The 13,313-nt window shown below is 45.3% G+C and overlaps 1 protein-coding gene across 9 annotated transcripts in view; it reads right to left on the bottom strand.

Moving 5' to 3' along the window:
• AOPEP (aminopeptidase O (putative)) overlaps positions 1-13,313 on the bottom strand; it is a 432,382-nt gene that overhangs the window by 15,385 nt on the left and 403,684 nt on the right. For 5 of the 9 annotated variants that reach the window (XM_088838097.1, XM_088838098.1, XM_088838095.1 and 2 more), the window contains exon 14: positions 10,330-10,446. The exons of the other annotated variants lie outside the window; for them this stretch is intronic. In XM_088838097.1, the coding sequence (XP_088694223.1) occupies positions 10,330-10,446 (117 nt within the window). Of the gene's footprint in view, positions 1-10,329; positions 10,447-13,313 lie in introns of those variants that run through there. 9 annotated transcript variants of the gene reach the window in all.

Here is a 13,313-nt window from a genome sequence, read left to right as displayed (position 1 = left end):
GGGTGAATCATGGTAAGTGAATTATTTCTCAAAATATTTGCTATTAAAAACAACTCAAGAGTCAAGCCGCGGAATGCTGGTCCAGGAAATGGTACCTGAGGAAACTACCTGCTGTCTGACAGTGGAGCCCAGGGGCAGGCCTGGCTCTGGGCTGCTCTCCCCATTGCCTGTGGACTTCCTATGCTCTCAGCCTGGGCATCTGTTTCTACCCACTGACGGGCACGATCAGTTGGTTGATGGAACACAATTCCACATGGTTCAAAGCTGCACAGCAACACGCAGACCAAGTAGCTTAAAAAATCATGTTCAGTGCCACCCCATAAAGTTGATTTTTTAAATTTCATACCCTGACAAACCAAAAATGCTTTCATACCACATCCGTGGAGGTGCTTTCACTTTTAAAAACAATGTGAATTCAATACAATTGCTTTCTCTCTGCTATCAGTTATCAGCACAAACATTCACCTGTAAAAGGCATAAACTGCCAGGGAATCCTGCAGGATCTATGCAGCGCCACCTCCCTGCAGAGCAGGCTCGGAGACCACACTCAGGAGGCTCCCAAAAGCTTGAGCAAACGTGCATTCTATCAGCAGCCTGAAGGTTCCAGAGATTGAAGACCAGAGAAATCCAACTTTCAAATCTTGGTGTACCATGGAACTAGAGAGCAAAGGGAGGTGCTTGGGAAAGGCACCAGAGGGAAGACACTGTGGTAACAGTGAGCCCTCTGTTCTAGGGCATTTAAGGCGCACTACATGGGAATGACAACTCCGTTTGTAACTGTGAAAGAAAATGGCAGTGCTCACAGACAACTGCGTGCTTTTTGGAGGTGTGGATTTCACTACAGAAATCTAACGCAAAAGTATATAAACTATTGACACAGGTATGAAGAACCTAGGAACACCAACAGAACCCCACACACTGATTTTACTCTCAACACCATTAAAGACAAAAGGAACAGGAGCTGGGTTTGCAGTGCTATGGAAAGAAGAGCATCAGGGCAATGCTATTTATAACCCAGGAAATGTGTGCATCTCTGCCTCTGAGATCATCTGGACAGACTGGGTGGGTGGGGGGGTAACATTCAGAATAGATAATGCCTCCTAAACCTTCAAATATCTATACAACAGGACCTGTTGCTAAGTACAGTGGAAGAAGCAATGGCAACGAATTAAATGACCAGGAACTTTTAAAATAATGGTCTGGCTAAACCTATAGCTAAATACCCTCCTTTAAATGTCCTTTTCCTCTTTTATGTACAGATAAATTGTAAATGTTATGACTGATTATAATTGTTTATTTAACAGAGGTCCATCTAGTCAAAGCTATGGTTTTTCCAGTGGTCATGTATGGATGTGAGAGTTGGACTATAAAGAAAGCTGAGCACAGATGAATTGATGCTTTTGAACTGTGGTGTTGGAGAAGACTCTTGAGAGTCCCTTGGACTGCAAGATCAAACCAGTCCATCCTAAAGGAAATTAGTCCTGAATATTCATTGGAAGGACTGATGCTGAAGCTGAAGCTCCAGTACTTTGGCCACCTGATGTGAAGAACTGACTCATTTGAAAAGACCCTGATGCTGGGAAAGATTGAAGGCAGGAGGAGAAGGGGACAACAGAGGATGAGACGGTTGAATGGCATCACCGACTCGATGGACATGAGTTTGAGTAAGCTTTGGGAGTTGGTGATGAACAGGGAGGCCTGGCATGTTGCAGTCCACGGGGTCACAAAGAGTGGGACACGACTGAGTGAAATGAACTGAAAGAAAAATAAGGCAGAGTATGCCACCAGTGGCTCATTTTTTCTTTAAACAACATCTCATTAGCCACAAAGTGCAGTAACAACTCAAGGTAAATAAAATGGAGGCTCTGGCCTCAGGAATAGGAGAGGAATACTGATCTTAAAAAAAAACAACCAAAGTTCTTTGTTACGTTAGATCAGTTTTCAAAAATCCTTTTATCACTGTATATAGCAATTGAGACCTGATCGGTTACAAGGTTTCCATGGAAAAATTCTAGGGGCACTGAATTGAACTGGGCACAGAATTGAAGAAGAAAGAAAATTCCAAGGAAGGAATATCTAGATATATCTACCTGACTTTGAAGACATGTTCTAAAACATTAAATGTCTTGTAAACCAAATACAACAAAGAAAAAAATACCCAAATATAACTAAAGAATTACGTAGAGCTTTGTTTATTCTCACATTATAAAAGGCACATGGTTTAAAAATCTCGCTATGTCTAAAGTAACTAAGGAAAATTGCCCCAGTCCCTTTTATCACCCATATTCTGCCCAGCTCTCCAAACCCACAAATTACAATGCTGTTGTCAAAAGGACAGGTGTGCCCCTCACCAGCACTGTTCCAGCATTTAAAAAAATATTAAGCCACAATACTTCTAGCTCACATCTTAAAAGTTCAATCCATCAGTGTTTGACTCTGATGTGTCAAAGAGCTGAGGAGCCAGACCCCTTGTCTCTGGGAAGAAATTGTGACAAATGGCCAGATGCTGGCTATGGCAGGTATCAACCTGCCTTTCCAGAAGCTCATACCACCCGCCCCCTGTATCTGACCCCGGAAAACCACTTGGCTGATTGCACCACACCATTCGGACCCTCCACAACGGTCTCCTTTTTATATGTTCGTTCTGAGAACCTGCCTCCTGGGGCTCCGTTCCGTGATGGTTGCCTCTTGACACTGCTGGGCGGTGACCTGGGGAGGCCTCCAGCACAGACTCCAAAAGGGAAGGAGGGGAGGAAGAGGCACCCACCAAGGGGACTGGGGCCAGCGCTCTGGCACTACTCCCAGACCCAGGGCCTTGGTGACCTTGCACAGCCCTGTGGTCCTACAGGGGCTGTGGCGCCAGCCCGGCAGGCTGCCCTCACATACCGCCGCGATCACAGGGCTGACGTCAGCAAGGCCGGGTTCTGCTTTTGTGCTGCTTAGACTTCGCATCGAGGTGGACCAGAGGGGAAGGAGGCACAACACACTGCAGTTTACTAACTATAAACTGCTGAGCACCCTCAAGTGGCAACAGACCCCACCGAGATTACATCTAATCTTTCCTCTAAACTTCCTGTCAGGAGAACAAAATAGCAATGTTTTCTTTATTTTGGAGCCAGAATACTATGGAAAAACAACCAGGGGAGAAGCGGAGTGCTGACCTGCATGGTTGGGAATGGACCCCAAACACTGTGCAGAAGCCAGTCACCATGCCCAGAAGGGATTTCAGCATAAAGGGAATGGGCAGAGTCACAGTTACTCACCAAGCTTAGATTTTAAACACATGATACCCACCTAACCTTTAAAAAAAATTTATTTATCTTAATTGGAGACTAATTACTTTACAATATTGTGGTGGTTTTTGCATACATTCAATCAGCCATGGGTGTACCCATGAACCTGTGTCCCACCTCCCTCACGAACCCATCCCTCAGGGTCATCCCAGTGCACTGGCTTTGAGTGCCCTGTTTCAGGCATCGAACTTGGATGGGGTTTATTCTCTGCGCTTTTAGTATGCGTCTCCAGAAATCTGTTGATCATAGAATGTTTTCAGTTCATAGAAACTATGCTTTTAGTCCAAATGAAATTCAGAAATGGGCGTCAGAGCTGTCAGACTTTTGTGGGCCTTCAATCATACCTTCCACCTGTAGACTTCAAAGAAAGGCTGTAGTATTTTAAAATAAAGAATGAGTTCTCCTATTGATGAAGTATTAACATCCACACCCTCCCTGCAAAGGGAGGTGGCCAGTTTACATGGTTTTCAAGGGCTCTTTCCCCAGAGGAAAGGCAGTGGTGGTGGAAAGGCCTACAAGGTTGGATGTTTTTCTGTTTGCAATCCACCTTGAAAGTGTCCTTTTCAAGAGCAAAATGTAGACAGACAGACGCTGGCTTGGCTTTTTCTGGGCACTAGCGGTCAAACAGGTTTGTCTTCCCTCACTAACCTGCTTCTTCACATTACTTGCTACTACACTATAGTTTGCAATTCCTTCTTTTTCTTCCATGTGAGACATCTCTGCTTTCACCTCCCCCAAGGTTACATTCTTTGGAGCCTTGAGAGAATACAGGTGGCTCAGGGCAGCCCCTAAACATAGTTAACCAACTTCAAGCTATTCCACTCTGTCTTGTAATCATCAGGCACTTCGCTAGATGAGATGAAAAAACTGCCTTTTGTGGTCAGTTGCTTTAGAGCAATGATTCTTTAGCCAGGATGACTGTATCCCCCGGATGATATTTGGCAACTTCTGGGGACATTTCTGATTTCCAAAACAGGGGTGGAACAGGAAAGGAAGAGAACTGCCACTGGCATTTCAGGAAAAAGGGCTGGGGATGTGACACATTTTATAACGCACAGGACATCCCCCAGCAGAGAACTATCCACTCCAAAGTATCTGTAAAGCTACGGCTGAGAAACTGTGGTTTAGAGTCACCCCCTCCACCATTCCCGGACAGCTCAGCTGGTAAAGAATCCACCTGCAAACAGGAGATCCCGGTTCGATTCTTGGGTTGGGAAGTCCCCCTGGAGAAGGGATAGGCTACCCACTCCAGTATTCTTAGGCTTCCCTGCTGGCTGAGATGGTAAAGAATCCATCTGCAATGTGAGAGACCTGGGTTTGATCCCTGGGTTGGGAAGATCCCCTGGAGGAGGGCATGGCAACCCACTCCTATATTCCTGCCTGGAGAATTCCTGCCTCCTCCATGGACAGAGGAGCCTGGTGGGCTACAATCCATGGGGCTGCAAAGAGTGTCAGACACGACTGAGTGACTAAGCAGTCCACCACAGAAAAAGCCAACAAGCCCCCAGGTTAAGGATTCTGTGACCAGATGCCGCTCAGGGGCTAACAGGGGGGTAGATTCTACTTCTTTTCTCTTTCTCATGTCCAGTCCTGACAGATTAGAGACACAATATACAGGTGGTTTGGGCTAAACAACAAAACTTGACCATTTCACAAGAGAATGTGAATCTTACATGACTTCAAAACCTCTCATGTTGTTAACAATCCACAAAGAAGGGATTTGTGGCTCCATTTTATCCTGAGGAGGCGGAGGCTCAGGAACCTTGGCCACAAGTCTGCAGCGAGGAGGCAGGAAAGCTGGTGTTGACTGTGAGATCGTCTTGTCTCTTGTTTTCTTAACTATGGGCGGCTTGTTGCTGTTCAGTCGCTCAGTCGTGTCTGACTCTTTGTGACCCCACAGACTGCAGCACACCTCCTCCACTATTTCCCAGAGTTTGCTCAAACTCATGTCCACTGAATCAGTGATGCGATCTAACCATCTCATCCCCTGCCGCCCTCTTCTTTTGCCTTCCCAGCATCAGTCTTTTCCAAAGAGTTGGCTCTTCGCATCAGGAGGCCAAAGTATTGGAGTGAGTGGGTCATAGAATCAATTTGTGCATCACAATTCACGTTTCAAGAAAATGAAACAGGAAATAATAGCAAACATAGAAGTATTTCTGTGAAGCCCTTTTTTGCCAGTTAGTTGTGGTCAAAAAGGCTGACAGCCAGCAGACTAGCCCAGGTACTACTGTGCAGATTAGGAAAACGGGACCCAGGAAGGTGGGCAATTTGCAGGTGGCCACCAGCCATTTGGGGACCTGTGACCACATCCAGCTTGTTGCTAAGATGCATCTGGGAGAGAGGCACCCCTGAACACAGGCTGGGGCCAGGGGTAGATGGAGACACGGTGCTCACTCCTTCCCAACCCAACCTAACCTAGGGGGCCTTTTCCTTTCAACCAACAGTGCTTCCCCAAACACAATGAGGAGAAGACCTGGTGCTGATAATGACCTCTCCCAGAAAATTAACTTTCTGGCTCAGCCTACTAAATGATACATCAGAGCTGAGCATGGTACTGTGGGGGAGCCTTCTAACACCCCACCACTCCCATCCAAGCCAGATGAAACAGTGAGTGGCTCTTTCTGAATTTTCTGAAAATTCACCCGAGGGGTGCCCCAGTTTTGAAGTGTTGAACTGTAGTCTATGGAAATAAAGTTGCTTCAAGGTCAGCTGTGGGGCTCCTGGGGACAAAGGTCACACAGAACCAAGGTGCATGGAGCCTCGCCTTGTTAACAGGGAAAGGCTCTTTTCACAGCTGAGGAGACCTGCTAAAGCAGGCAGGAAATTATTTTAAAAGGGACCTTAGAAAATACCTTTGTTTCAACAATCAGTTGTATATTTTAAAAATCTTTATGGGGCTTCCCTGGTGGTTCAGTGGTAAAGAATCTACCTGCTGATGCAGGAGACATGGGTTTGATCCATGATCTGGGAAGATCCCACAGAACCATAACTAAGCCTGTGCACCACAAACTATCAAGGCTGTGCTCTAGAGCCTGCGAGCTGCAACTACCAAAGCCTGTGCACCCTAGAGTCCGTGCTCCACAATGAGAAGCTCCACAGAGAGAAGCCCGCGCACCGCAAGTGGAGAGCAGCCCCGGTCGCTGCAACTAGAGAAAGCCCCCGCGGCAACGAAGACCCAGCACCGCCAAAAACAAACAGAACTATTTAAGACCACAAAAACTTGATTTTTGTTTAAAAAAAAAAAAAAAAAAAAAACCAACCTTTATGCGTTCTTTGTTTGAACCAATATGCTCAGAAACTACAGACAATGCATTTCTATGAACTAAGTTTCCCTTTCAGTTCATTTTCTGACCTAGTTTAAAGCAGCCCAGCATGTGGCTAGAGGTTTCTTTGAGGAGGTAAAATATGGTAACTACTCCTGTAGCAAATACTACTTTCTCGGCTAAGGAATGTAAACGTTCCCCCAGCAATGCCCCACTTTTCAGATGCCGGCAACAAGAGTGTCAAGGCAAGGCACAGAATGGCCTAAGATGACACACGTCACTGTACCCAGCTTATTACATGTCCCCTCATGCACGTTTCCTTTCATGATTCTGAACACACGTGTCCCTCCCTGCAGGGCAGATCTGTGTTCTCACACCACGTGACGCAGCACACGGAGGACGAGAGGCACGTAACATGGGAAAGTGTGCCCTTGACAAGCAAACAGCTGGCAAATAACATCAACCTGGCTGCCACACTCACAAATCCTGACCAACAGACTGGACCTTCTGTGAAAACAACCGGGACACAGAAGCAACACAACTAATACAAACACTGAGCTAGGCAAGGATAATCAGTCAAAGAAACGTCCCAGTGAGGCAGCACCAGCCCACCCACACAAAGAGGCGGGAGGGAAGGGACAAGTGGGCGGGACAGCAAAGATAAAGCAACCACTGAACAGAGGGGCTGGTGCACGGCAGCACAGGCTTCTCACACAGTCGAGACGTCTGGTCCATCAAGAACATGCTGTTCCACCAAGGAGACAGTTTTCGCAGCGTTGGGAAAGGAGGGGATTCAATGAGCTATGGAAAGAGCAGGTTCACCTTCTCAGAAAGTGACCTCACGTCTATGCTTTTAGGAGAAACGCCAGTCCAAGGAGGAGTGGTGGGAGAGGGGTGCGCTTTATGTACCTCCTGGAAATGTGAGGAAAACCCCTGCTGTCATGAGCACTCCCTGCTTCTGTGCTAGACACCCCCCAACCCCACCCCGGCCGTCCTGGGCTGAAATCTTCTGCACAGACACCCAATTCAGCATCATGGTCCCAGGGCCTGTGGCAGTGCCCTGAACAAAGAGTGTCAGCTCCATAACTCACATGGTTCCTTGCCAGCAAATTACCTTTGGAGCCATTTCCCATAGGGATTCTCCGCACACAACCTGCCACACTCCAGCATCTTCAGCCACGTTTTGAATGACCACTACGTTTTACATATTTAAAAGCCCTGATAATAACTGAAAGGAACTATATGTTTGGTCAAGGAGAAGCACCAAGAATAAAGTCAGAATCCTCATTTTTCCAGCAAATAATTCTTTCTCCCATGAAATGTCCTGTCACTTAAAATAAAGGCAGATGGTTAGTCAACAAAATTCCTGCTAATCAGTGTCACAGTAAATCACACTTAACTAATACAGTTTCTAGAAAACACCCTGGTTGGCCAATATTCTATTGCTTTCCTGGTTCTGAGTGACATTTTCAAGGAAACCTCACAGTGAGACACGCTGTCAGTGTAACTGACTGGATGACAGGGCCTCAGAGGGCCTGGGAAGGGGGCAAAGCAGTGGTATGTTAGGCCTCAGGGCCCTAAGGCCCTAATCCGGGCCCTATTCACCCCTGACCTCAATCCTGCTGGCCCCAGGGCAGGGGTCAACAAACTCAGGATGGGGCAGGCCAAACCAGCCCATACATAAGAGTGCTGTGGATATTTTAGAATAGCTTTAAAAAGGAACACCTAACAAACAGAATTATCTTGAGTAGTAATTATATGAAATTCAAGTTTCAGGGTCCATAAACAACTTTACTGAAACACGGGCACTTCTGTTTGCTGACATACTAAGGCAGCTGTTCACAGCAAAGTTCAATGGTTGTGACAGAAACTGTATGGCCTGAAGTATTAAAATCTGCTCCTTCACAGAAAGTTTGCTGACTCTATCCTAGCTCATGTCATGTTCACACCTTTGCACGCTGTCAGCTCGGTATGGAGATCACTCCTGGACCCCCTGGCTCTGTATGGCCAACTCCTTCTTGCCCTTAGGTCCTGGCTTGAATGTCACCTTTTCTTGTGGTCTTTCCTCATCTAGAGACACTGAGCTCACTTTCACCAGTAACCTCCTTTGTAGCTCTTATATGAAGCTATCCTGTTCATTTACTCATGAGCTGTTTTACCAAAGAATCCCAACGTGTTGAGGGTGACCCTTGCCATTGCTCTATACCTAGTGCCTGGCAGAGTGAGGATGTGTGAACTGCATGGACCAGGCCAGTTACTTAAACGAATCAAAAACCTCCCTCAGGCCCCAGTCTCTCAACACCAAAGAGCCAAGAGACTGCTCTGGCTTTGGACATCACAGTGCAGTCTGAGACACAAAACAAGCAGCCAAAATGAAACTGGTTCTATTTCTCAAAGGTTTAAGAAGTTACATATAACAACAAAGTTGGTCTGTAAAGTTAAGGACACAATGTGCTTTATGTTGATGCCAAAAGGAATTGGGGAAAACAGGGTCTCCCACCTCCCAGCTTCTGGTGAGGAGTGACAGGTGCCCGGCACCTGCTTTGATCCTCCCGCATTCGTCTGCCCACTGCCCGTCACTGGGGCCTGGCATTTCAGTGGTATTCAGTCCTGATTAAAGCATAACCTCATGCCTATAAATAGAAACCTCTTTTAAACACTAATTAGAAATAACAGACTGGCATTTGGAATCTCCTATAAACAAAAATATAAGAGCTGAAATAAACAGCAACAGTTGCATGTTTGATCTATGCTGAGATGGGTGAAAAGCTACATATGTTTCCTCTGGAGTTTTTCAATTAACTCCTGAATTTATGTGAAGGTTTTAAAATGTATAACAAATGCCGATCTTACCTTTTAATCTAATAATGAGCAGGCTTTTCTTGACTTACTCCATCTTAAGAATTGTGAAAATAATTTTAATAATATTTTATTTAACCCAACATGTCCAAAATATCATTCTGACATTGTAATTGATGAGAAGGAATTACTGAGACATTCTGCTTCTCTTTATACTATGTTTCCAGTACCCACATATCTCACAGGGCAGCACAACAGCCACATACCAAGTGCTCAACAGCTACATGGGCTAATGGCTGCCATATTGGACTGTTCAGCTCTCAAACGTTCATTTATTCTCAAAAGAACACAAATCAAATATGTTTGCTTTTTAAGAGTTTTATATAATAGAATTTTTCTGTGTGTGTTTTTTACTTAAGATGACTAAATACATTATTTATTATTTTATGTATTTAAAAAAAAAACCCTGGAACTCATCTTAGAATTCACATTGAGTTCTTCATAATAAGCTAAAAGATTTAAGGACCACATCATATTGCTTTCCCACAAGCATCCAATTTTGCTTTTCAAACCACGGCTGTTAAGATTTAGTTTTCATTTCCTTTACACATGGCTCCCTTCCTGTTCTAACTGAATGCAACCAAGAAGCTCTGGCACGTCTGAGCCAAGTTCCTTAATATGCAACAGGACGGCGCCACCGTCATGCACACGATGATGCACCCAAGTTCATAATTTAGAAACCTTCCATCCGTCTGCTCATTCCTTTAGGAGACTTATGTCTGTCGTAACAATTTAAGAGGAAAGGGTTGGAAAACTCAGGGCTTAAAAATACCGTGGTAATGACCAGGATCAGAGGCCCCTACTGGAGCACACACAACCAGGGAAGCAGTTCCAATAGTCTGGGACACAATGGGACCATCAATCTTCACCAGCGTGAGGCCCCATGATTTAAACTCTGAGGGTGTTCTTGTTACCTCGGCATCCTGCTCCGAGAGGTGGTATGTCCTCTCAAGACTTTGCAGAGTTCGTGCAGTCACCGTCTTCTGCTCCAAGAGATGCTCCAGAAGCAAGACCAGCTGGTCTGGAAGAAGCTGAGGACAAAACCACACAGCCTGTGAAGATGCCATTCAGCTTACACGAAATTAAACCCAAATGTTTAGACCAAAGCCAGTCAAACCAGGGTAACCTGGGCATTCGCAGTGGCTGTTTGAAACACGGGAAGACTGAGAGACCCGACTCTGGTAAAACCTCAAGGTTTACATTGCTTCTCCAAAGACACTGCATTCTGGCGCCTGATGAAGTCCTACTTTCCATGGGTTTTTCATGTCAGTTCTATCTTTAAGGGCAGATCAAAACTGTGTTTGCTGTTACTGCTAAGTCACTTCAGTCGTGTCCGACTCTGTGTGACCCCACAGACGGCAGCCCACCAGGCTCCCCCGTCCCTGGGATTCTCCAGGCAAGAACACTGGAGTGGGTTGCCATTTCCTTCTCCAATGTGTGAAAGTGAAAAGGGAAAGTGAAGTCGCTCAATCGTGTCTTGACTCGTAGCAACCCCATGGACTGCAGCCTACCAGGCTGCTCCATCCATGGGATTTTCTAGGCAAGAGTACTGGAGTGGCTTGCCATTGCCTTCTCTGAAAACTGTGTTTATCTTTTCTTTTTTAGGTTGTACACCATGAGTTTTTTTTTTTTTAAGACGTACAATGTGATGACAATGTAATGATTAAAACTATGCTTATCTTAAAACATTTCCATGGTTTTATTAGATCTTTTCTTTAACAGAAATAAGAAGCAACTTTCATATTTCCTTCTTTAGCACATAAATCTTGCAAATGCACACCAAGAAATAAAGAGCAAGAAATAAAATTAGAGCCATGTCTCATAATTCATTATAAAAACTGTAAGTTCACTATTCCATTAGAAAAAAGGTTATATATGATTATATACATACATACACACACCCACCCCAACTACACAAGGTCACTCACATTCCTGAGTTTTCATACAGGGTAAGTAAAAATGGCATTACCATTTAAAGGCAAAAAGAGGAAGATGTTTTTGTATATTAATAGTCCAAAAATAACACAAATTAATCTGTGAAGAAACAATACTTGTGAAATCCAAGAACTTAACCTATTTGTCTTATTTTCTCTACCACAGTTCCTAGACCAGCCTCTCTAGCACAGAACAGAACTCAAACTACTGACAAAAGAAAAAAAAAAAATCAATTTAAGGTGCATCTTGTAGGAACCAAAAAATATTTATTCTAAAATGAAGGTTTTGAAAGAATTACTATGAATTCCACTATTCTCGACATTTAGCTTTTCTCCATTCCTGCCTATGCCCAGACAATCCTTGACAACTAACCCAAATTTACAGTTCTGAAAGTCAATACTATAGCAATAGAATATTCACAAGAACACCTGGATTTTAATCTCTAATTTGTTCTCTAAAAGAAATTTTAAAAATGATTGATTTCTCCCCCATCCTCTCTTTTACCTTTCAGCCCCCAAGTGTGCGCTCCGCCTCTGCCTCCCGCCTACATTCACACACACACTTTTCCAAAACGTGCTTGTAGGAAAATCCAGTAGAGACCGCATACATGACATTTACCACGTAATTCCACAAAGAAAGCATTTCCTATTATTTTCTCACCTCACTTTTCTAAGATCTAATAAAACCCCCACTTCCCTCTAGACAGACGGACACAAAGACACAACACTTGATTCTTGGGTATTTTCATTTCATAACATCACTCCATCCGCTAAAGAGTCAAGGGTGGATCCTCTCAGGCTGACAGAAGAAAGGTGCTTCAGCAAAAACAGGGTTACAACTCAGCACTGACCCTGTGAGGTTATTCAGAACACTTAATTTCCTTCCATTAAAACTATTGTGTTTGTAAGATGCTTTAAAGATATCAATTTACAACATAATGACTAGTACCAAAAAGCCAGTTTTCCATTTTCTACAGTTTCAGACACAGGAGGCTACTTTTAATATCTTGTTATTAAATCTGCTGTTTTATAAAACAGACCAAGTCCAGAACCACAGCTGCTGCGGAGCATCCATACCCTTGGACACTATTCACACCATGAGTGCTTGGCCAGTGGGCCCTCATGGCCCCGGGCAGAGGGAGGCATCTCCCCCAGCCTCTGGCATTCCTGACCAGGAAGCAGAGCTGAGATTCCGTGCGTGCCCCGGGCACCCAGGTTCCCTCACCCTCTTTCCCATCCATCTCAGTCTCCCTCTCTGGATCTTCCTTCCCTATGTTCCAAGAGGGGCTTTCCTCTGGTGGAGGCCCCAGCCCTGAGTGTAACCCTCATTCGCCCTCTAAGACCACTCCCTGACTGCCCTCCTGCACTAGAACCCTTCTCACAGAGTCTATTCTTTCTCCTCAAAATGGTCTGTCCCCACCCCACGGCTACATCCCTTTCCAAAACGTGCTCCACATGCCTCCACCCCCAACCCCCCCTCAACTGCAGTGGCCTAGCTGGTGCCCCTCCAGCAGCAGCCCACCTGCCTGTACAGGGGCGGGGTAGGGGGGTATCCCCAGATCGGGTCAGAAGCGCTGGCCAGTCCTGCATCCCCGTGGGCACTCTCAGAATTGATCAGCAGTGCTTCCACAGGCAGTCAGTTCAGGGTAGCCACAGCTATGCAAGACAGCTTCTAGCGAAAGGACCAGCCTGATACAGCACAGAACACCCATCACCCGGGGGCGGGGGCCTCAATCACTAACTAAACACAGCAGGAACAAGCCCAGCCAATTTGCGGAATTACAGAGAAGGAAGGAGTAGAAAGAAAAGCATCTCCCTATTATATGCCTGAGCTGACAAAGAGGCCTATTGTCAGTTGAGGATTTGGTTTAGACTAGAGAGAGCCAGGGAGGAAAGAAACCTTGGGTAAGATGACCAGTTTGGTCTTCCACTTACCCTAACTGGATTTAACCAATCAACTCCAG

Source organism: Moschus berezovskii, chromosome 7 (assembly GCF_049115385.1).
Source record: "Moschus berezovskii isolate FMDL1 chromosome 7, NW_MosBer_1.0, whole genome shotgun sequence".
NCBI classification, from domain to species: Eukaryota; Metazoa; Chordata; class Mammalia; order Artiodactyla; family Moschidae; genus Moschus; species Moschus berezovskii.
The sequence above is the reverse complement of the archived record's forward strand: the minus strand, read 5'-3'. Positions and strand labels throughout refer to the sequence as shown.